This window comes from Fusarium phalaenopsidis, assembly GCF_050370095.1.
Source record: "Fusarium phalaenopsidis strain FUZ10S chromosome Unknown contig_32286, whole genome shotgun sequence".
In the NCBI taxonomy this organism is placed as follows: domain Eukaryota; kingdom Fungi; phylum Ascomycota; class Sordariomycetes; order Hypocreales; family Nectriaceae; genus Fusarium; species Fusarium phalaenopsidis.
In genome coordinates this window covers 2543924-2563360 of record NW_028145413.1, presented here as the reverse complement: position 1 = coordinate 2563360, position 19437 = coordinate 2543924, and the positions used below count along the sequence as shown (strand labels likewise).

General features: G+C 54.4%; 7 protein-coding genes across 7 annotated transcripts; 2 read left to right on the top strand and 5 right to left on the bottom strand.

Annotated features, from left to right (window-relative positions):
* Positions 1–2048: 2048 nt before the first annotated feature.
* Positions 2049–3179, top strand: LRP88_03102 (uncharacterized protein; the record flags this gene model as incomplete). The annotated part of the gene is made up of 4 exons (XM_083239732.1): positions 2049–2132; positions 2214–2388; positions 2442–2665; positions 2718–3179. The coding sequence occupies 4 exons, from the start codon at positions 2049–2051 to the stop codon at positions 3177–3179; spliced, it is 945 nt and encodes a 314-aa protein (XP_083104862.1).
* Positions 3180–3673: 494 nt separating this feature from the next.
* LRP88_03101 (mitochondrial 54S ribosomal protein uL22m) lies at positions 3674–4824 on the bottom strand (the record flags this gene model as incomplete). Its single annotated transcript, XM_083239731.1, has 3 exons — positions 3674–3813; positions 3870–4703; positions 4785–4824. 3 exons carry the CDS (start codon positions 4822–4824, stop codon positions 3674–3676), a joined length of 1014 nt encoding a protein of 337 aa, XP_083104861.1.
* A 1566-nt stretch (positions 4825–6390) lies between these two features.
* LRP88_03100 (uncharacterized protein) lies at positions 6391–6865 on the bottom strand (the record flags this gene model as incomplete). The annotated part of the gene is made up of 2 exons (XM_083239730.1): positions 6391–6544; positions 6648–6865. 2 exons carry the CDS (start codon positions 6863–6865, stop codon positions 6391–6393), a joined length of 372 nt encoding a protein of 123 aa, XP_083104860.1.
* A 682-nt stretch (positions 6866–7547) lies between these two features.
* LRP88_03099 (uncharacterized protein) lies at positions 7548–8045 on the top strand (the record flags this gene model as incomplete). Its single annotated transcript, XM_083239729.1, has 1 exon — positions 7548–8045. One exon carries the CDS (start codon positions 7548–7550, stop codon positions 8043–8045), a length of 498 nt encoding a protein of 165 aa, XP_083104859.1.
* Positions 8046–9114: 1069 nt separating this feature from the next.
* LRP88_03098 (HAD-like domain-containing protein) lies at positions 9115–10561 on the bottom strand (the record flags this gene model as incomplete). The annotated part of the gene is made up of 2 exons (XM_083239728.1): positions 9115–10099; positions 10236–10561. 2 exons carry the CDS (start codon positions 10559–10561, stop codon positions 9115–9117), a joined length of 1311 nt encoding a protein of 436 aa, XP_083104858.1.
* A 3593-nt stretch (positions 10562–14154) lies between these two features.
* On the bottom strand, positions 14155–14976 carry LRP88_03097 (SDR family NAD(P)-dependent oxidoreductase; the record flags this gene model as incomplete). Its single annotated transcript, XM_083239727.1, has 1 exon — positions 14155–14976. One exon carries the CDS (start codon positions 14974–14976, stop codon positions 14155–14157), a length of 822 nt encoding a protein of 273 aa, XP_083104857.1.
* A 1597-nt stretch (positions 14977–16573) lies between these two features.
* LRP88_03096 (enolase C-terminal domain-like protein) lies at positions 16574–18206 on the bottom strand (the record flags this gene model as incomplete). The annotated part of the gene is made up of 4 exons (XM_083239726.1): positions 16574–17682; positions 17778–17926; positions 17979–18012; positions 18137–18206. The coding sequence occupies 4 exons, from the start codon at positions 18204–18206 to the stop codon at positions 16574–16576; spliced, it is 1362 nt and encodes a 453-aa protein (XP_083104856.1).
* Between the last annotated feature and the right edge of the window lie 1231 nt (positions 18207–19437).

The window sequence follows — 19437 nt, the reverse complement described above, 5'->3', positions numbered from 1 at the left end:
GAAGGAGAGTGGGTGGGAGCTGCATTGAGATTTGACGCTCCACCGCGCGGCGACAAAGGAGTGCGGCTGTTGCCAAGGGCTGCCTCTCTGCCCGACACGACACCCCCAGCGCTGCCGGGTCTGGGCAGGCTGCTGCTGCACACTGTCAGTATGCGCCATATTCCAGGTCTCCTCACAGTGCTTCTCCAGACGAGCGTTTGATGAGCGCGGCAGTGCAGAGGACCACTGGCTCCAAGCCAAGGCGATAGATCCTGGGCGGCTACGCTGGGGTTGATATTACCACTCTGGGGCTAGCCAGGGACTGGCATGCCCATCGTAATAATACCAGTCAGACTGGGCCTGCGTGGATTGCATAAATGGCGTCTTGCTGGAGCGTTTCGCCTGTGCAGCACGGTGCTCTCTGCTTGCTGCTGCTGCTGTCAGAGAAGGCATTGCCCTGGATCCGATCCATTCGTCTCACATGCGCCGCTAGAGGAGCAAGCATCATGGTCAATGCAAGAGCGTGAGTGGGTTCATAGTGCGCTGTTCAAGTTAATGGCACAAGACTAAAGCTTATCGCCATCTGGGCTCGTGCTAGAATGAAGGCATAGCCGTTGCGTTGCATGCGGCGAAGCACAAAAGAAAGATCTAGGAAACATCCGCTCCCATCCATCGGGAGTCAGATGAAACAAATGAGACCACCTGCTCCGGAAGATGGTGTTGGGCGGTAAACCCGACCTTTTTCGCTATTGTCCCTGTGCCTGGCTTAGCGGCCGCCGCCAGGGGAACTTTCCCATTGAACCCCGCCGCTAGCAGCGTCGTGCAGCTCTGAATGGAAGTTTTCTGTCGTGATGGTGGGCGCTGGTTGGCCCCCTTTTCCTCGTGTTGATGGATGTCAACGGCGCCGGCTGCTTTCGTGACGTCGGGGTCTGTTCTCTGACGGTTGCAGCAGGTCAGGGCCCTTGTCCATGGATGGAGGCCAGGGGAGGAAGGGGAGCCACAAGGCTCATTCACAAAACGCCGTTCATGGACGGGGATGGGCTGGGCCTCGTGTGCAGGCGCTTGAGCGATCAAATGTGCAATGCAAATGGATGTTTCCCTCCCCTGGAGCGGGACTTGAACAAGCTGGGCATCCATCCATCCATCCATCGATGCATCGCCCATCATCCACATCCATTCAGCTGGGTCGCCCTTGTCTGGACGATGAGGTCCTGGCCCTTCCTTCGTTCATTCTTCAACCCTCTAGCTCCCACCCCACGACGACGACGCTTGCATTCTTGTTTACCTCAGTGTAATTTACCTGCTACACCCGCCTGACCCCGTTCTTTGCTTTCCGGGGCTCTAGCTCGTTTTTTCCCCATTCCATTCCTCGGGCACTTCATCTCATCTCTCTTTCTTCCCCCCCTCCCTTGCCTGTTGTCGTCACTCCCAAGACAAGTTCCCGTTGGAGCCCACCTTCTCTTCTTCTTCCGTTCTACAACAATTGAACGGTCTTCTTCTGCTTCCGCACTCGTCTATTCTTTTCACGATCGCGTCTTCTTTCGGGGCTCTTTCACTCCTTCAAGTGTCCCACATCGCTTCCATTCGCCTTTTCACACCTTCCAGTCATTCATTCCTTTCGACTCTTTATCGAACCCATTCTTTCGCAGTTTACCTCGTCTCTCCTTCGACTTCTTTTTTGACTTTCTCCTGTGCTTGGCCGATTACACCACTGCAGCCGTATTCCTTCACACCAACTGCAACCTCAGCTTCGTATTCAACCTCGGCATCCTGCATCTGATTCTCCATTACTGCATCGGGTACCACGTTGGACCACGTCCCCTTGTTACACTGTCGAGCTCTCGTTATCCCCTTCTACTTCAAGGACCTTACTTCCGACGCACCTCCGCGAACCTACTGGGATCTGGCTGCGACCTCTACCGCCACTTGCCTCTTCACCTTCGTTAACGACATCTTGACCTGGACCTATCCACCGCTTCAACGCCCGGCTTTGGTTGCGGTCCTTCCGACATTGTTCGCTCGCGACATTCCCAAGTAATGAGATATAGCCCTCATTACATACCGTCGAGATGCGCTTTTCTCTTTCAACCCTAGTGGCGCTGGGCGCCCTTCAGACACTCGGCGTTAACGCTCAGGATTCTACAGCCTGTATTGTGAGTGCTCAAAGCGCCACTGGTTATACACGACCAGCCTCTTGACCTGACCAAATCACGCATACTAATCATTTGGCGCAGACGAATTGTGTTAACACTCTGAAAGAACCAAATGCTGCTTATAACTGTCCGGATAACACGGCGACATGCATTTGCGCATCCACAGAATTTGCCAAAGGCATGGCTGAGTGCGCCAGACCATGTGGTGTCCAAGACACCGACATTACTGGCAACTTGGCCAGTGGATTCTGTGCGGGTAAGCTCATATGTATTATCAGCTATTGCCTAGCAACAACTGACATGTCCAAGGCCTACCGCTAGTCAACCTCCCTGCGGCTACGGGTGCTAGCAGTGAAGCCTCTTCCGCCCCAGCGACAACATCTGAAGCTGCTGCTTCGACCAGTGAAGCAGCTCCTACCACTGAGGCTGCTTCATCCTCGGCCGCGCCTACCTCATCAGCCGCACCTGAAGAGACGACCTCTTCTGCCGCTGAGTCTGTCCCTGCTTCGACTTCCGCTGAAGCCGAGTCTACCGTAAGGAGCCGAGTTTGCTATGACAACAGGATTAAACTAATATGGTTGATAGACTACTGAGGCTGCTTCTGCCACAGACTCTGCTTCTGCTTCTGCTTCTGCTTCCGCTTCCACTTCCGCCTCCGCCTCGGCTACCGACAAGGCCTCGACAACCGAGGGAGCTGCCGGTGCTGGTGCTACTTCTGATTCTTCCGATGAAGACGACAAAGATGAAGAGTCGTCTGGATCTGGTGGATTGTCCAAGTCTGCGCAAATTGGCATTGGTGTTGGAGTTACTGCTGGTGTCCTTGCACTCCTCGGTATCGCGCTATGCTTCCTCTGGCGACGACGAAACCAGCGAAACAACCTGCCGCGTGGAAACACGGCCATCTCCCACCCTATGCCTGCCGGCGGTGCCAACTACAACTCGGCCGATCAAGGATCCATTGTTGAGAAGAATGGCTATGACCTTGAGATGATGTCCCACCGCTACGAGGACATGCTTCCTCGACAAAAGCCGCGAACCATGGTGTGAGAATAGGAGGTTCAGCAATTTGGATTGGAATCATGGAAACCACTTAGCACTCATGACACTTTGATGCGTTGTTTTTGATACCCAGCAAGGAGCTGGTCATGATACGGGAACCAACGAGTCCTGATCGTGAGACTACAACCTTAGTCTGATCAGCGCAACCGTATAAAATTCTTGTTTGGCATGTTTTCTCAGGGGATATTTGCCTCCTGACTATCTTCAAATTAAATGGCGTTGAACCGGGTTGTTCAAGGATCGGATACCATCACTTTATCTTTGGGAGCGGGAATTGAAGAAAAATGCTATCCAAATGTTTAAACTTTGAGCCATTTGAGCCCGCTCGGATGCAGTTTGATATCAACAAGTGTACATCCCATTCATTGTACATATCTATCGTATCTTACACGTTTTTATGAGAGATTGCATGAAAGGCTCGGCAGCCGAGACCTTGGTTTTCCATGGATCTCTTCAGCATCCAGCTACTGAGCGTAGTCTGTCTACCAAGCATAGTATGGCCTTTGTCCGTATACTGGTCGTGATGGCAGATGCACCCAGGGCCCCTTGCGCTGCTCCTTGGCAGTGCGCTCCTCATGTTGTCGTATCCTTGTCTTCTCCTCCTTGAGCAAAACCGTGAAACCTGGAAAGTCAGTCAGCACAAATTTGAGATGGTGTTTTCGGAATTGGGAAATGTACTTGTGCTCGGGTGTCTGATAATTCCCATTCGTCCTCGACCCTTGTAGTCGATTCGCTTTCCTCGCCAAGGACCCCGGCCAACCCACGACTGAGCAATGTAGATGCTCGTGGGGTCCTCAACCTCGAGCCACTTGCCCTTTTGCGTTTGGATCTTGCACGGCTTCGCAAGGGTCTCGCCGTTGACCTTGCCGAGTCCCATGCCGCGTTGGGCAATGGCCAGATCGCGGGCCTCCTCGAGGTAGTACCGGACCTCGGCCGCAAACTTCTTCTTGGACCACTTCATCTGCAGGATTGCCTCGTCGATGGGCTTGCCGGCGATCTGGCGGGCCAGCATGGTGAGCTTCTTGACGCTGGTGGCCATGAACTCGCTCTTGTGCAGGAGCTCCCGCTCGCTCATCCTGATTCGCTCCTCCTTGGATAACCGGCCGTTGTTCTGCACCATCTTGATCACCTTCTTGCGCTGCCAGCGGATACGGCTCCTCGGGTCGGGATCCACGATCAAGGCCATGTTCTCCTTCGTCTTTTGCTCGACCTCGGCGCCTCCCGGGGCGGCCTCGGGGCGGCCCTTAGAGGGAGCCTCAATCTCGTCCTGGAAAATGTTGTCCTCGACGCCGCTGTACATGCTCTTCTCGAGGAACTGCTCGCGGCTCTTGGGGTCGTCGAGCTGCGAGGTCACGGGGTCCGCGGTGGAAGAGGAGGCGGCGTCCTTGTTCTTGGGCTTACCCCATCCCTTGAAGATGTTGGCGGCCCATTTGTGTCGTCGCTGCACCGAAGGTCCGACGCCGACTGACCAGAGGGGGGTAGGTGTGCTTGATACAGGGTTCGCGGACCTGGCTATATAGATTGAAGCTTGTGGTTAGCTGGATTGTCAAGGCCAATTGAGCCCATTGAGGGCAAAACCAGTAAGACCCGTACCTGAAACCGCCAGCCGTCGGGTGGCTAGTCGGAGACTCATGGTCGCAGAAGCTGTCGATATCTGCAAACCAACAAGTCCCTTGATCGCTCTCACGGGTTTTGTCGAGTCGAGCGGCGTTTGATGGGCGAGATTCTTTTCCGCCAACGCCATTGGCCGGGGTTCAGCCGAAGACAGACGAAGAGGCATTCCCGGGTGCTTAGGTAGGTTCACGTGACTCGGGTGTTAGCGCGATTAACATCAGCCCATCCTCGGAATCAACTTGCAACCTCTCGACCACATCGAAACTCCCGCCAATCCGCCCCAAACTCTCCCCTCCGCCGCTCGAACAGCTTCGCAAATCCATCTCAGTCACAATGGCCGTCCGACCCATCACCGGTGTACGTTTTCCCCGACCCAATGGCTGGGTATCGCGCGCCGCGGCGCTACCCGGGCCAGAGGAGCCGAATCGACCCCCCCGGTTGGTAGAGCTTTTCGTGGACTGACTCTGTCATAGATGCTCCGACGAAACCTCGTCCTGGACCTCAGCATCGCCCTCGGTACGTCGAACTACCCCCGCCTCTCGGTCGAACTGGATCAATTGCGAATTGTTTTTGGGAAAGAGGAGGAACAATTGGAGGGCGCTGACAATTCGCGTGATGTGGTTGGTGGGGAGCAACTGGGCTGACTAGCATCGTCACAGGCACTGGCTTCGTCATGGCCAACTTCTTCTGGTAAGAACACCACGAACGACGGACGATTGACACGGACGGGACTGACCACGACGACGCAGGTACGGCTTCCACGTGCCCCGAACCAACGCCCGCGACAACTTCTACATCAAGCGCGAGGAGGAGCGGGCCGCTCAGAAGGACAACTAGAGAAAAGCGAATTAGGGCATCTGAAGGGGGCAATGAGTACGGTGTGCACTTAGACCGAGGAGGAAACAGCCTCGTCAACGTTTTCGTTTGTCGTGTAGCTGGGTAGAGAGCAGCAGCAGAATACCAAGGCTTCATCTGAAACGGTCGCCGGACAATCTGTAGTTATAGGCAAGGGCAACCGAGTCGACATGTGCTTTGATTTATTTGATGTGCCATTGACGTGTGCGGGGGGATGTTTGTTACACTGCGTAGGCTGGGCATGCTCTCATGCATCTCGACGAACCTCAGGCCATACAAGGTCCCTCCATCATCGGCTCATCCAAAACTGTCCAGCGATACATCCTTTGAGTAACCAAAAGCTTGCCTAGCTGAATAGCGGCCAATCCATAGCTTCCCAGATGCACCAGGAGCTCATCCATAGCTTGGTAATGTTCAAGGATGACCAGGTCGTTCCGGCAATGCGTCCTCCAGTGGGTTGCCCATGACTCAATACTTGCGGCTGATGCGACAACTCGCATAATACCAAGACTTATCCGTAGATACATCACTTCTCTCCCTCTGCTCGATTGCGAGTGTGTCGGGAACCATGGTTGTATCGTATCGTCCTGGAGGTTGGTAAGATGTCGTGACGGAGACTACCGGTTCGCACGACATACCACCGGACTCGCCAATGAAACACCGGCTAATGAGCTCAATGATAATAAATACCCATATGTGAAATTCACTACCGAGCTGAGTCGGGCGAATGCTAACTCGACGACCATTGGTAATGTTGCGGAGGCGTCTTGTCCTTGCCGTCCTTCTTGTCGTCATTTTTCTGACCGGCGCTGCCGGCCTCTGGATAATCTCTCCCCTCCCACGCTGTCGTCTCAACCATGAATGTTCCCTTTCGATCCTTGCATCTATCGCAATCAACAAGTTAGAAAACCCCGGCATCACTCAAAAGCACAAGCTCGACACCACAGCGCGTGAAGCCAGTCAGCAGCGGCGGGGCAAAAGACTCACTTCCGGAATAGTCGATCGACGGCATAACACTGCACAGGGCTATCCCACTTGACGGGCTCCTTGATCTCGCACTTGTATTGCAGCATCTCAAGGAGCTCGCATCCGGTGAGGTCGACGTTGCGCACGCCGCTCTCCAGCTTGCGCTTGCGGCCCTTGAGGTCTGTCTGGACACGCTCGGGCAGCTCAGAGGCGTGGAAGACCTGGCACGGGTAGCCCATCTTGAGACGATCTTGGGCCGGTAATCGGTGACTAGTCGAACGACGTCTCTCGCAAGGTCTCCTTTGAACTCTGTTGAGATGGAGGCCGTGACCGGGGCGCGGCTGTTGGGCGAGGTTGAAGAGGCGAGTCTGGAAGAGGTGAGTTGAAGAACTTGAAGGTTGGCGGGCCTAAGCTCTTTGCCCTTTTTGGTTATCCACGTCCAATCCCAACATATCATCAACACGCTTCAAAATCATTCATCTAGCATCACGCTCAAATGTGTTTTCCTTTTTTCATGTCATACATATGTCATTTCTGTCATTCAACCTATACTGGCCAGGAAGGCATCTTGGAGCTACGCCTGTACACGAGTTCCTTCAAGAGCTTGCCTCATCATATCCAGCTCGAGTACACATAAGAGTGACGACCGACATACATTTGCGCTGATTCTTTTACTTTCAACATTTGCTCTCGCACCATGAATACAAGATGCTAAAGACTTGCTAGATACTCCATGGCCTACGTTCATCACTTGCCTTGGACCCAACACTACCAGGCACTCGGCCTCGGACTCAACCTCAATCTCATGTTCAAAAACTCACGCATATACAACCACTCGACGAAATCGCCGCCCGGCACTTCCAAGCCACAAAAGCTACTGGTATCAGTATCTCTGGCCGCCATCTGCCGCTCCTCTACAAGCTGATATCCACCCTAATCGGCCCTCCTCACTTCTACGCCGTCCTTGTCATCGATCTTGAGGGTCGCTTTGATGCTACTCGCCTCACCGGCTCCCCGTCTCACGCACGACATGTTTACGTACAACGACCGGCTCGAGGTACCCAGGAACAACTGCGAACTCTGGTAGCAGAAGCCGAGGGCCTCCTACTGTACGGCGACACAGCGCAGGCCAGCGCCGGGCGCGAGTGGTGGGGTACCGTCGTCGTGGGAGGATATGGCGCCGGAGACGTCACTGCGAACTGGAAAGGCTGGCTACGGGTCGATCGCGAGAACGTCCGCGGCTTTGCACTTGGCATCAGCGCCGAAGGGGCCTTGGAGCAGAGGGGTCAGAGGCAAGGTGTCGTCGAGGCGGCTGGCTGGGCGGCCACTTCGCAGTGGGGAGGCTTCACTTTCAAAGAGGAGGGCGGTGATGTGAGCGCAAGCCAGGGCGCAGAGACGGCTGAGGGCGGCGGGGAGTGAATCTATACAATGTGCAATAACATACGAGTAAGCTGCCACAGCCTGCCTGCTCCTCCTCCAGGGCTGACGTAGGGGTTCATGCTGTACTGGGTAAGACGCCGAAGTTACCAGGTGGATAATGTCGAGGCAGCCTGTACAGATAAGGACTCCTTGTAGTGGAGACGGGGTGGTCAACTGGGGAGCATGAGGAGGGAGAACCCATCACCTCTCGAGCTGCAGGTATATCCTTGGCCTTGCATACAGCTTCACATCCCCGGGCGCCAGCTTGTACTACCTTTTGAAGCACAATTGTGGATGTCAGTCTGCATGGGTTGGGTCAGGGATAAATGCGGTATTATGAGGACAGTGTCAAGAGGCCAGTACGAGTAAATGATTGAGTTAACATGGCAAGTATTGGCGTTTCCAGGTGAGGGACTTTTGGGACAGTGTTTGATGAGCTGTGCGGGCTTTTTAGATAATATGACAAGTTACGAGAATGAGAAAGGGGGAATTAGGTCGCACGGATGCATTCATACGCTGTTAACTTGGTCGTCAGTAGATCCTGTTCAACTTCTCGAGTTTGCTCTGGAACTGGGAGCATTTGAGGGCAACGTTAGAGGAAACTGCATCAGACTTGAGGACTTGAGGACTTGAGAACATTCACAATCATGAACTAGTAATTGAAGTAAGAAGCTTCTGCTTTTTTGTTCTATCTTTTTTGCTGTATTCTATCTGATTGATGTGATGCTCATCAGGGTATAAGGGTGGGTTGTGCATCATGAGAAGCTAGCTAAAAAGGCCCAAAAGGAAAAGCCTCTCAATCTAGAAAAACATAGCAATCTATCTCGGACGATTTTTCTATGCTTCTTCTGTTCAAAAAGTCTTTGCAAAGACTTGATAGTGAATTTGCGCGCGTCGCTGATGCATCTGCAGAGTGTCGCGAATGCAGATGGTTGTGCAGGTAAAAAAGAAAGCATCATTTCGCATGGCTGTAACAAAGGAAAGTTTCCAAACCCCAAAAACGCAACGAGAAAGATATCCCAAACTGTGGAAAGATGTCGAAGAAGATACGCTCTGGAAAAGCAACGGCTTAGATGGTGATGCCGTCCATGTCCACAGCGATCTCAGTGGCGCCAGTGGCCTCAGCCAGGAGGTTGGACTTGATAGAAGCGCCCATAGCCTTCTTCTTCTCCATCTCACGCTTGATGCCGTGGTTCACGGCATCAAGGACGTTGTCGACGGTGACGCGGGGCTTGTAAGCAGGCTCGGTACCCTCCTCGTAGACACCAGTCTTGACGAGGATGCTGTACCAGTCGTTGTCGGCCTTCTCGTTGACAGCGTTGGTGCCGCGGATGTCACTCTCGGGGGTGTCACCGACAAAGTAGACAGTCTCGGGAGGAGCAACGAGGCCGTGCTCGGTGTTTCGCCACTGGCCCATCAGGCGGGAAGCAAACTCAAAGGTCGAAACCTGGGGCTTGCCAAAGGCGTGGGTGTGCAGGAGGCCATTGCCGCCAGTGAGATCCTTGAATGTAACCTCGAACATGCGGCGGAGAGCGCCCATGCCGAGACGAACGTGCTCGTGGGCGGCGGACCAGACAACGTCGTTGTGGGAGAAGTAGAAGGGGGGACCCTCGTCAAAGGTCTCGCTGCGGGTTCCGAGACGGCCACCCTTGGACATGGCAAGATCAAGCATGATCTGGATATCGCCAGCCCAGTCGCGAGAGTCAGCGAAGACAAAGACGGCGTCGATGACAACATCGTCGAAGTCACGCTCACGGGAGTTGGCATGCTCCTCAGGGGTGAGCTTGCGGAAGGGAGTGGTGGCAGAGTTGTGCTTGATGATGTCGCCAGGGGTGACAACGTCCTTGAAGCCATAGCCCTCGGCAACGTGACGGCACTTCTCGCCCTCACCACCGACGACGAGGACAGTGCCGTACTTCTCAGCCATCTCCCGCATGGGGGTGTGGCCGCAGATGAACTGGCCGGGCTTGATATCGCACTTGAGCTGACCAGAGAGGTCGCCGCATCGCTCCTCTTCAGTCTTGCCACCACCGTTGGTGAGGAAGATGTGAGGTCTGTCAGGAGTACATTAGTGTCTAGTTCAACACCCAGGAAAAAAGTCACGATGCTGTTTATGTGGACCACCGACCCAGAAAAAATCCGGGGTTGGTGGATCGTGGCTTCGGCAGGGGCAGGGGAATGGCGACTTACACTTGAATACCGTACTCGTTCTCGCCGTTCAGGACCTTCATGGCCTGAATAGCCTCGGGGATAGCCCGTCCGCCGCGAACGAGGACGCCATCAATGTCGAAGGCAAACACGAAGGAGTCGGCCACGGGCTTGTCGACAGGAGGGGAAAGGGGAGAGGCGGGAGTTCCGAGGCTCGCGATGCTGTCGCTGGAGCTGGAGGAGGCAAGCTCGGGAGAACTGGGGATGGAATCGGGGGACTCGAGGGGAGAGTCAATCTCCTGCTTAGCAGAGAGGACCTCTTGAGCCGCAAGGGACTCCTTGAAGAACTGAGTCTGTTGTGAAGACATTTTGGGTGTAACAGTGATGTTGGTAAGTCCTGCTCAGGCACGCGCTCAGAAGAACGCAGAGAGATTGTGAGTTATGTGTGTAAACAGAGAGAGATCAAGCAATGACTCGTCGGTCGAGCTATTGTGTCTGATGGTGGATATGGAATCTGGGGATGAGATGGAGAATGATGGATTCTACCGTCAAGAACGGTGGGAGAAATCTGGGGTTTTATAGATTTAGCTTCGACCACAAGAGTTGCTGATGCGACTCCTGAGGGTACATCAAGAAGGGACAGATAATGTGGATATCCAATCCGTCATGTCATCTTGATTGCCTGCTTGGCCTCGGTCCTGTTGACATCTCGGTGATGGGCCGCGGATACGTACATGCCTTGGTCGCTAAGGTTTTGGGCATCGTCTCCAATCCGAGTCATTGATGGAACCGTGGCGAGCCATATTTTTCTCCCCTTATCCACAATTCGGGTTCCACTGAAAAGATTGTGAATGCACTGCACTGTAGTAAAACTCTCGGGGTATGAGGTAAGGAATGGATTATTGTGGATAGTGCTCCATGGAGTGGATGGACGGTTCCAATGTGCGTGCGTCAATCCATGGTTGAAGCCTCTCCTTCCTTCCTTCCTTCCTCCCACTAGCCGTGATGACGGTGTCGTTTGCGGGCTGGGCGATTAAGGTACCTGCCACATGGTTATACCCCAGTAGTGGGTACTCGCCATCCACACGTTACATCACCAACGACTCTCGTATCAGCTACTTCGCTCTCTCGAAACCTCCTGTCCCTCTCGGCGGCACGGGCGGCCCATTATTTTCACAAACGCCGTCGCCGCACTAGCCAACCTCATCAGCAACCCTACAAACGTACCCCCTGGACGTCATGGCCAGGAACCCAGGTGTTTGGAACGCCCGTTTTCGACGGCTTACTGGGTGTAAATGGCGCAGCCTGCCTGACTGTGATGCGAGCAGAGCTGGGCGAGAGGCGAGTTGAGGCCGCACGGCAGGACAACAAAGCACGGGTCAGAGGTTTGCGACATGATACGTACTCACAGACAGGGGATTGCCGATGTGATCATCACCCATGCTGACTCTCGGGTTCCTTGAATCGCATCTTGAGAGATACGGAACGGTACTGTACCGTCTTCTAAGGGCAACGATATTCGAAGACTGGGTGTGGACCCTGAGGCTCTCGAGCTGACGAACTCTCCAATCAGTGCGGCTGTTTCAGCCATCTCTCAGTCTCGGACGCACAGCCCAGGGCAATCCTTCAGGGGACCTAGGGGACCTCACACAAGGGGGCTTGCAGGAGGCTTGCAGCCGTGGCTTTCTCAAGGGACCTCAGGTTTGCTGGGCGCGAACCACAGGGACGGACTGCAAGACGACATTCCGCGCTGGGCCAGATGCCCCTCTATGCGCCAACCGCGGAGACGAAAGCAAGGATTTGCTATCGCACAGTATCCACCGTCAAGCACCCAGTGACGACTACATACAGTATACGGTCACCGTCAGAGACGAGACGCCCTCCCCTCCATTGACGGTGGAAACGGCCAAGCCACGCATGCAGCTGCCGCTGGCCCCCCAACCAACTGGACACGACCGACGGGAATCTTGAATTGGTTCGTTACTTTGTCCGCCTACCTGCAAATCTCTGTACCCTTTCCACCGCCATGCGCGCCCAGCTTCGGTCCGGAGCCACAGTGACGTCAAACGGGCTCCGCCCAGGGACCCGCCGACCGGGCCCCGAGCCCTATCAGCCGCGCCGTGCGGCCCCACCATCGGGGGCCCTTGTGTGCTCCTAGCCCGGGAACATTCGGCTGGGTCATCAGCAAAGGGGACCAATATCCATGCTGGATGTCACTGCGAGACGTCGCCATCCAGAGCCACCGGTGTTACAGAAGTGCACGCCGAGAACAAACAGCATATTGAATGATCCTGAATGATAAACGCCCGGAAACAGACACGGCATCGGAATGGCTGACGTTGTACAGCATAATTGCGCGCAAACGTCTGCACGACGTGTAAGACGCCGTCGATCTTGACCCTGAAAAGCATGTGAGAGTAAGACGCGGTGAATAGATAGCCATTCTCGCGTTGCCCTTTATCGCGGCAGATCTTGAGCAGGGCAGGGTCCTCTAGGCAGGGTTCGTCGATCGAGGCAGCCTGGTCTTTGCTACCATCTGCGTAGCTGCTAATTCAGTCGAACCGAGCTCAAGTCAGCTCTCATCATGTCATCTTCATCATTCCTCACGTCTTTGCTGAGCTATTGACAGGCTAGATATGCAGTTGCTGTACTGCCTCTCTGCTCGTTTATTCACGGCAAGGTAGACTCTACATCTCATTGGATCCCGTCCGGTCTCTCTCGGCGGCCTCTTGACAAACAGTTTGAGTCGGTAACTAGGATCATGGATGAGGGGCGTGTCGTTCAACTCGTTCTCGATCAAGGTTCGCGCGCTGGCGCGGGGCCGGGGAGCATTGATAAAGACGCTGTTCCCTGTACCATCCCTGTAGCTGATGGAGTACAGCGCCGAGGGGAAGAGAGAGAGTTGCGGTGGAGGAAGAGAGACGAGTAACGACGGATGCAGGCTGGATTATTACGGTGCTGCGCCGAGACGGTGAAGAAGGGGAGGAGGGGCGGGCGTATGAGATGGTGCTTTTTTGGTGGTTGTCTTCTTCCGACCGCGCTTAAGGCGGGCCGTGATGTCACAGTTTTCTCCGCGAAGTTCTGGAATCTAGACCACCAGATTGGTGCAGCTTGCAGTAATAATAAATGGGGGGAGGATTTCATTATGAGAGAACCAACATACAACAATAGTACCTATGGAGTGTGGACGGGAGGAGGCAGCTTTGGCCAGATGTACAGTACCTTGGCCTCGGTCGACTCCCGTCCCAAGATACCCGCCACCCCTCTCCTGCTCATCAATCAATGCCTCCTGCTTATCCTCAAGAGAAAAAAACAACCCTGCCCTGAATCGGACGGGATATTTCTCACGTTTTCCTTGGCCTGCAATGGAGGGTAAGAGTGAAAAGGTGTGACGGGAGAGGCATGGTGACGGAGCTGGCGCAGAAGATCTACCACACGCTGCCCTGAAATACCTCGTGCTGGCCCGCGTCAGATCTTTTGCGAATTCGAGAAAAAGAGAACAAAAACCCTCCTGTCACTTTCTTTCCCGACCCAACGTGCCCCGGCGTTGCTACATCGGGAAAACGATCGGCACCCGATTTTGTTTCCTTTGTTGCGTCCTTTTTTTCACATGGCAGGGCAAGAGGCAAAACAGCCGGCGCCGTCAAAACCCAGCCCCCGTTGTTGCGCACGGCGGTCGGTCAAGCCCGAATTGCCAATCGCCGTCCGTCTCTCCGGCTCCCCGTCCCTCCGCATACACGGACTGTGTACGGAGTACTTTTTGTCCTTGATCATCTCCATGAGTCAAACCGTCGCTAAGAAATTAAGGGAAAAAAGGATCTTCTCCACGGCAGTTGAATGATGATGATGATGCCTGGGGAAACTCCAGACGAAAGGCGGAAAACCCGCTTCCTCCACTTTCTTTCTCCGCTTCTCCAGATCCTCCCCCAAACTTCTCCCCACGAGCTAAATCTTGTCTCCTTCACTGAAGGTTGACAAACAGCCCTCCGTCGACCAGCAGCTGCGCGCCCGTCACGTAGCCGCTCAGCTCCGGGCACGCCAGGAAGACGGCGGGACCGGCCATGTCGGACGGGGAGCCTGTCCGCCCGAGGGGGATGCGGCCCTCCATGTACGCCCGCTTGTTGTCGTCTGCCAGGTCGGCGTCGTTGAGCTGCGTGCGGATCGTGCCCGGGAGGAGGGCGTTGCACCGGATGTTGTGCTCGCCCAGCGCGCATGCTGTGCTCTGCATCAGGCTCAGCACGCCCGCCTTGGTGGGAGTGTAATGCGTCTGCTGTCCGCCGCCAACGAGAGCCGAGATGGATGATACTCCAATAATGCTTCCGCCCTTGGGTGTCTGATTGAGGGCCATCTGCCGTGCTGCAGCCTGAGTCACGTAGAAAGCGCCATCAAGGTTTGTCCGCACCGTCTTGTAGAGGAGATCCGACTCGAGGGTCAAAAAGTCGGCAAAAGTGCAGATACCAGCGTTGGAGACGCACACATCGAGGCGCTTACTGGGGCCCGAGTGCTCAACCGCCATCTTGACCAGGTTGGTGGCCGTGTCCGGGTTGCGGACGTCGCCCTCTTGGTGAGCGAGGCGGCCGGCGGTGGGGGTCGCTTTCCGGATGGCATCGGCCTCGGCAATGAGCGAGTCGAGATGCTTCTTGTCCTTTTCAAGGCCGAGGTGGTTGACGACGACATTGGCACCCTGGCGGAGGAACTCGAGACAGATGGCGCGGCCAATGCCTGTTGTGCCGCCTGTGATGATGGCGCTCTTATTGGCGAGGAGACCCGCTGGCATCAACATGATGACTTGTGTATGTGGGTTATGGATTATGTGTTGGTGTTTCGTAAGTGGTCGTGATGTTCAATGAGGCGGGATATCACCAAAGCTCCGCAGCTCGTTGGAGATGTTGCTATCGGTCGAGGATACGCCGAGTACAAGTCCAATTGTCGTGATAGAGGTTGTGAGGTATGTATGAAGAGTTGAATGTCAACGTAAAAGATGTTTTCGCTTGCACAAAAGATTTAGGACAAGAAAGAGACTCAAGACGACTCCCGCTTCCAACCCTCCTCTTCCCCTCACTTCCGGGAAACGGCTCTTAAAAGCACCGAAAACGCCCAACCTCGGACCCTTCTCCTCCATCAGCATCCCATCGTGACCCGCGAAATTTGGTGGGACAGGCAAAAGACACGGCAGCCCCAAAAAAAGCACAATCTTTAGCCAAAATTGGTCTCGGGCAGCTCCAGCAACCCGTCGACTGCTGTCAGTTGTCGTGTTTCTGAGTGACCCTCGGTGCACCACGGAGCGAGGGGCGAACGTGGCAAATCAGATTCTTCGAGATGATGGATCTTCTGTCGTCGGCTCGGTGTGCTTTATAGCGAGATGCCGGCGGGGGGGATTGCGAAGAAAGAGGGTCATTTGACTCTATGAATACGCGGAATAGACCCAGGCTTCTTGGCAGCAAAAGGAAACCTTCCAAAGAGAAACATCTGATCAAGGTAGAAAAGCACACCAAAACATGAGGCGATCGTGAGCTCGTCCTACCCAAGATCGTGAACCCCCTTGACATGCCATCTCGCATCCTTCACTCCCCCTGCTGCAGCTCACACACACACGTACCCAGACGTACGGTTCCCACAAAAAAACTACCCGCCGCTCGAGCCAACGGCTCGTGCTGGGGTTGGAAGCATCGTGAAGTGTGGCCACGAAAGGTGGTAACAAAACGGCCACCGTCTGTGAGTGGCGCACTCCGACGGTCACCGTTTCTGGCCCCCAGAAAAAAATCTCACGATACTCACGTCGCGTCTAATTCTTTCAGCGAGGGGTGTGCACGCACAAAGCGCCATCCAAGGGTGGGCCACAACCATGATCGTGGGATTTTTTTCTTGTTTCGTGGGTCTCTGCGTTTCTGACAGCCTGATGTCTGGGGTATATTTCAACGACATGTCTTTAGTGGCGTTTGATGACTTGGTGATGATATCCAGCAATTGTAGTCAACTTGTGAGATGGACGCTAAACAACACCAGCACATCAATAAAACGGGGATTCTTAACTTGACTTTACATCCAATTATTCATCTCAATGACATGTAATGAAATTACGTCTTTTTAACTTGTTTGTCAATTCACTCTATGGAAATGCTTCGTATCTTTGAAATCATCCCAAAACTATAAAATGCAATGCAAATCTCATGCCTAGATAATTCGAAACCCTTTTGCAGGTCAGGCAAAACACTGTAATGTGTGTATGCAACGGTTTATACCCAAGTCTTTCTTTCCCCAACCGGACCCTCATCATGCGATCGCATTGAAACATTGGCTGCGATCACAAATCCTAGTGAGTACTAAAAGCATATGCTGGATTCATACCAAGGTATGATATCCTCTAGCGATTCAGCCATTTAAGCGGCCGTTGAGGTGGTGAGGCCCTCAACCTTGGCCGCGAGCTGCTCAACAACACCGTTGGGCTTGGACTCTTCCTTGGCCTCTGGCTTCTCCTCCTCCTTCTCATTGGGAGGGCTGGGGGGCGCCAGGGTAGGGACCGCGGGCATCTTGAGTAGGTAGTCGCTGGGGATCAGCTTGGATCGGGCAGCCGGGTTGAGGGTCAGACCGAAACCGGGCTTGTCCAGGTCCGCCGTTGTCAGGAAGCCCTTGGTGGGGATGGGCTCATCGATGAAGAGATCACCAAACACGGGCAGCACGCTCTTGCCATCAGGCGAGTTGGCGAGGTACTCCTGGAAGGGGGTGTTGGGCTGAGAGATCTGGAAGTGGTAGCTGTAAGGGCCACTGGCGTGAGGGACGATGGGAATGTCATAGGCCGCAGCATGGGCGGCGACCTTGAGGAGTTCAGTCAGACCACCAAGCCACATGACATCGGGCTGGATGATGTCAAGGTTGCGGTCCTCGATGAGCTTGCGGAAACCGAATCGCGAATACTCATGCTCACCAGTGGTGAACTTGACCTGGGGGTGAGCTCGCTTGATCAGAGCGAAGCCGTCAGTGTCATCGGGAGACAGGCACTCCTCCCACCAGTTGATGTTGAGATCCAGAGTCGCCTTGACGATCTCGATTGTGTAAGAGACGTTGAGACTCATGTAGCAGTCGACCATGATGGGGAAGTCGGGGCCGACAGCCTCACGGTGCTTGCGAAGGAACTCGACGTTCTTGCGCAGACCCTCGTGACCATCATCGGGGCAGAAGGGCAGGGGGACCTTGGCTCCCCAGAATCCCATGGCCTTGGCGGCTGTGGGCTCGGGGCCGGTGCAGTAGAAGTCGAGGCGCTCCTTTGTAGCTCCACCAATGAGACGGTAGACGGGCTCGTTGCGCAGCTTGCCCAGAAGATCCCAGAGGGCAAGGTCGATGACGGAAATGACAGCGATTGGCAGACCCTTGCGGCCATAGAACATGGATGCACGGTACATCTGCTCGAAGAGAAGGTTTGTGTTGCGGGGGTCGGCACCGATGAGGAAACGCTCGAAGTGCTGGTGGACGAGCCAGCAAGCAGGGGGGCCTGAGAATAACAAGTCAGTCGCTTTTTGTTCATAGAGCCTTCATTGGATGGTTTCCAAGTCCATAGTCAGGCTGAATGTCGAGAATTGAGCTCACCTCCAAAGCCAGTTGCAAAGCCAACAGTGCCATCCGTAGCCTCTATCTCAACCAGGAACGAGCCCAGCACGTTGATGCCCCAGCTGGTTCGAGACTTCTTGTACTGCTCCCATCTCGAGCAAGGTGTTGAGATGTCGCTGTCAATAAGCCTGTTTGATAGATGTGAGTCAAAGTTGCCGTTTGAGAGGAATTGAGTCGTACCAGTGACCGCCCTTGACGTTGTGATAATCACCACCTAGCTCGCGAGTTAGCAATTGTCATACTAAACCATCTAGGCGGTCATCGACGCGCCCAGATGGCTTGAGGAATTACCCCTCTTCTCAATTGAGAGCCGGGCAACGCGGAAGAGGGGTTCTTACCTGATCCAACACCGCCAATGATGAATGACCTTATGGCCTTGATGGTCGGGAAATCTCTAACAGTAGCCATCTTGTTGTCGTTTCCGTTCAATGTCACTACCAAGAGAAGGGCGATGGAAAAAAGTTGATTGCAACGAGTCGAGGATGAGGAGGAAGAGAGAAAGAAGGGTGAGAATGAGTTGGGAAGAAGATGACTGTAACACGCTGGGGCTTGGCTGCTTTACAAAGGAAGCGCCGGTGGCACTGCAGGTGGGTTAAAGATAATTCCAGCCGATCACGTATCATTCAATTGTAGCCGAGTCGTGCGCCTCTAGGCAGCTCACGATGGATTACCGGTCTTGTGATGCCCGCTGAAGCGGGCAGGAGCCGGCAGAGGCGCCTCCGGATAAGTGGTGGGGGTTTGAATTCCGCCGGATTCCCGACATGGCGATGCAATCGTCGGGCAGAGATGCACCGAGCGATGGCGTCGCGAATGGATCCATCTCCAACTGTGTGGACAGCTCCACCTTTTCTCGGTGGCCATCGGGGTTTTGAGACTTTTTGCTCGGGTAGCTTAGCGGCGGCTCATGCTTGCTCATGGGATGGGGCCCAATTTTCTCCTGGTTTCGTAACGACTGGTCGAGAACGTTGTTGTGCGCCGGCTGTGTACGCAAGAGGATCCATGGATGATGGATTGTGTGCGGTGCGCATGCGACGTTTTGTGCCTCGTGGGGGTTTCTGTTTGCGGCAGTTGATGAAGAACCCAGTGAGGTGTGCATCTGCTGTCCCAGGTTGTCAAAACGCTGTTGAACCCGAGATCGTTTTTTGGCGGCTCGGCTTTTTCTGGTGGCGGGTTTGTGGAAGATTGCGGGGTGGACGGGGGTTGTGAAGAACGGGGGCTGAGATTTTGGGGGAAGTGGAGGGTGAAGATCCGGGAAAGTTCCTGGGCAGTGGACGGCCAAAAAGTCATATAATCTAGCGGTGTCTCCTTTCATGATATCCCAGCAAAAATCTTTTGATAAACAACGTGTTCCAGACACTTCACCAGCTCACACAGAGTGACCGCTTCTTCTTGGTAAACAAACCCTTTCGCACGAGAGCATCATGGGAGGAGATGACCCCTTGCCGGTCCGGGGCAAGTGACTTGCCATACCGGCCCACTTGCCGAGCCATCCACCAATCATTGTACAACAGAGTGTTCCCCGCTAAAGGAAAGAGCTTGGTCGCGCGAGGTGAAGGGAAGGTTTGGGCAGGTACGAACGAGGGTGCTCGGTTCTTTCCTCTCCGCATCACCAGAGATCGAATTCACTTCACAAGCCTCC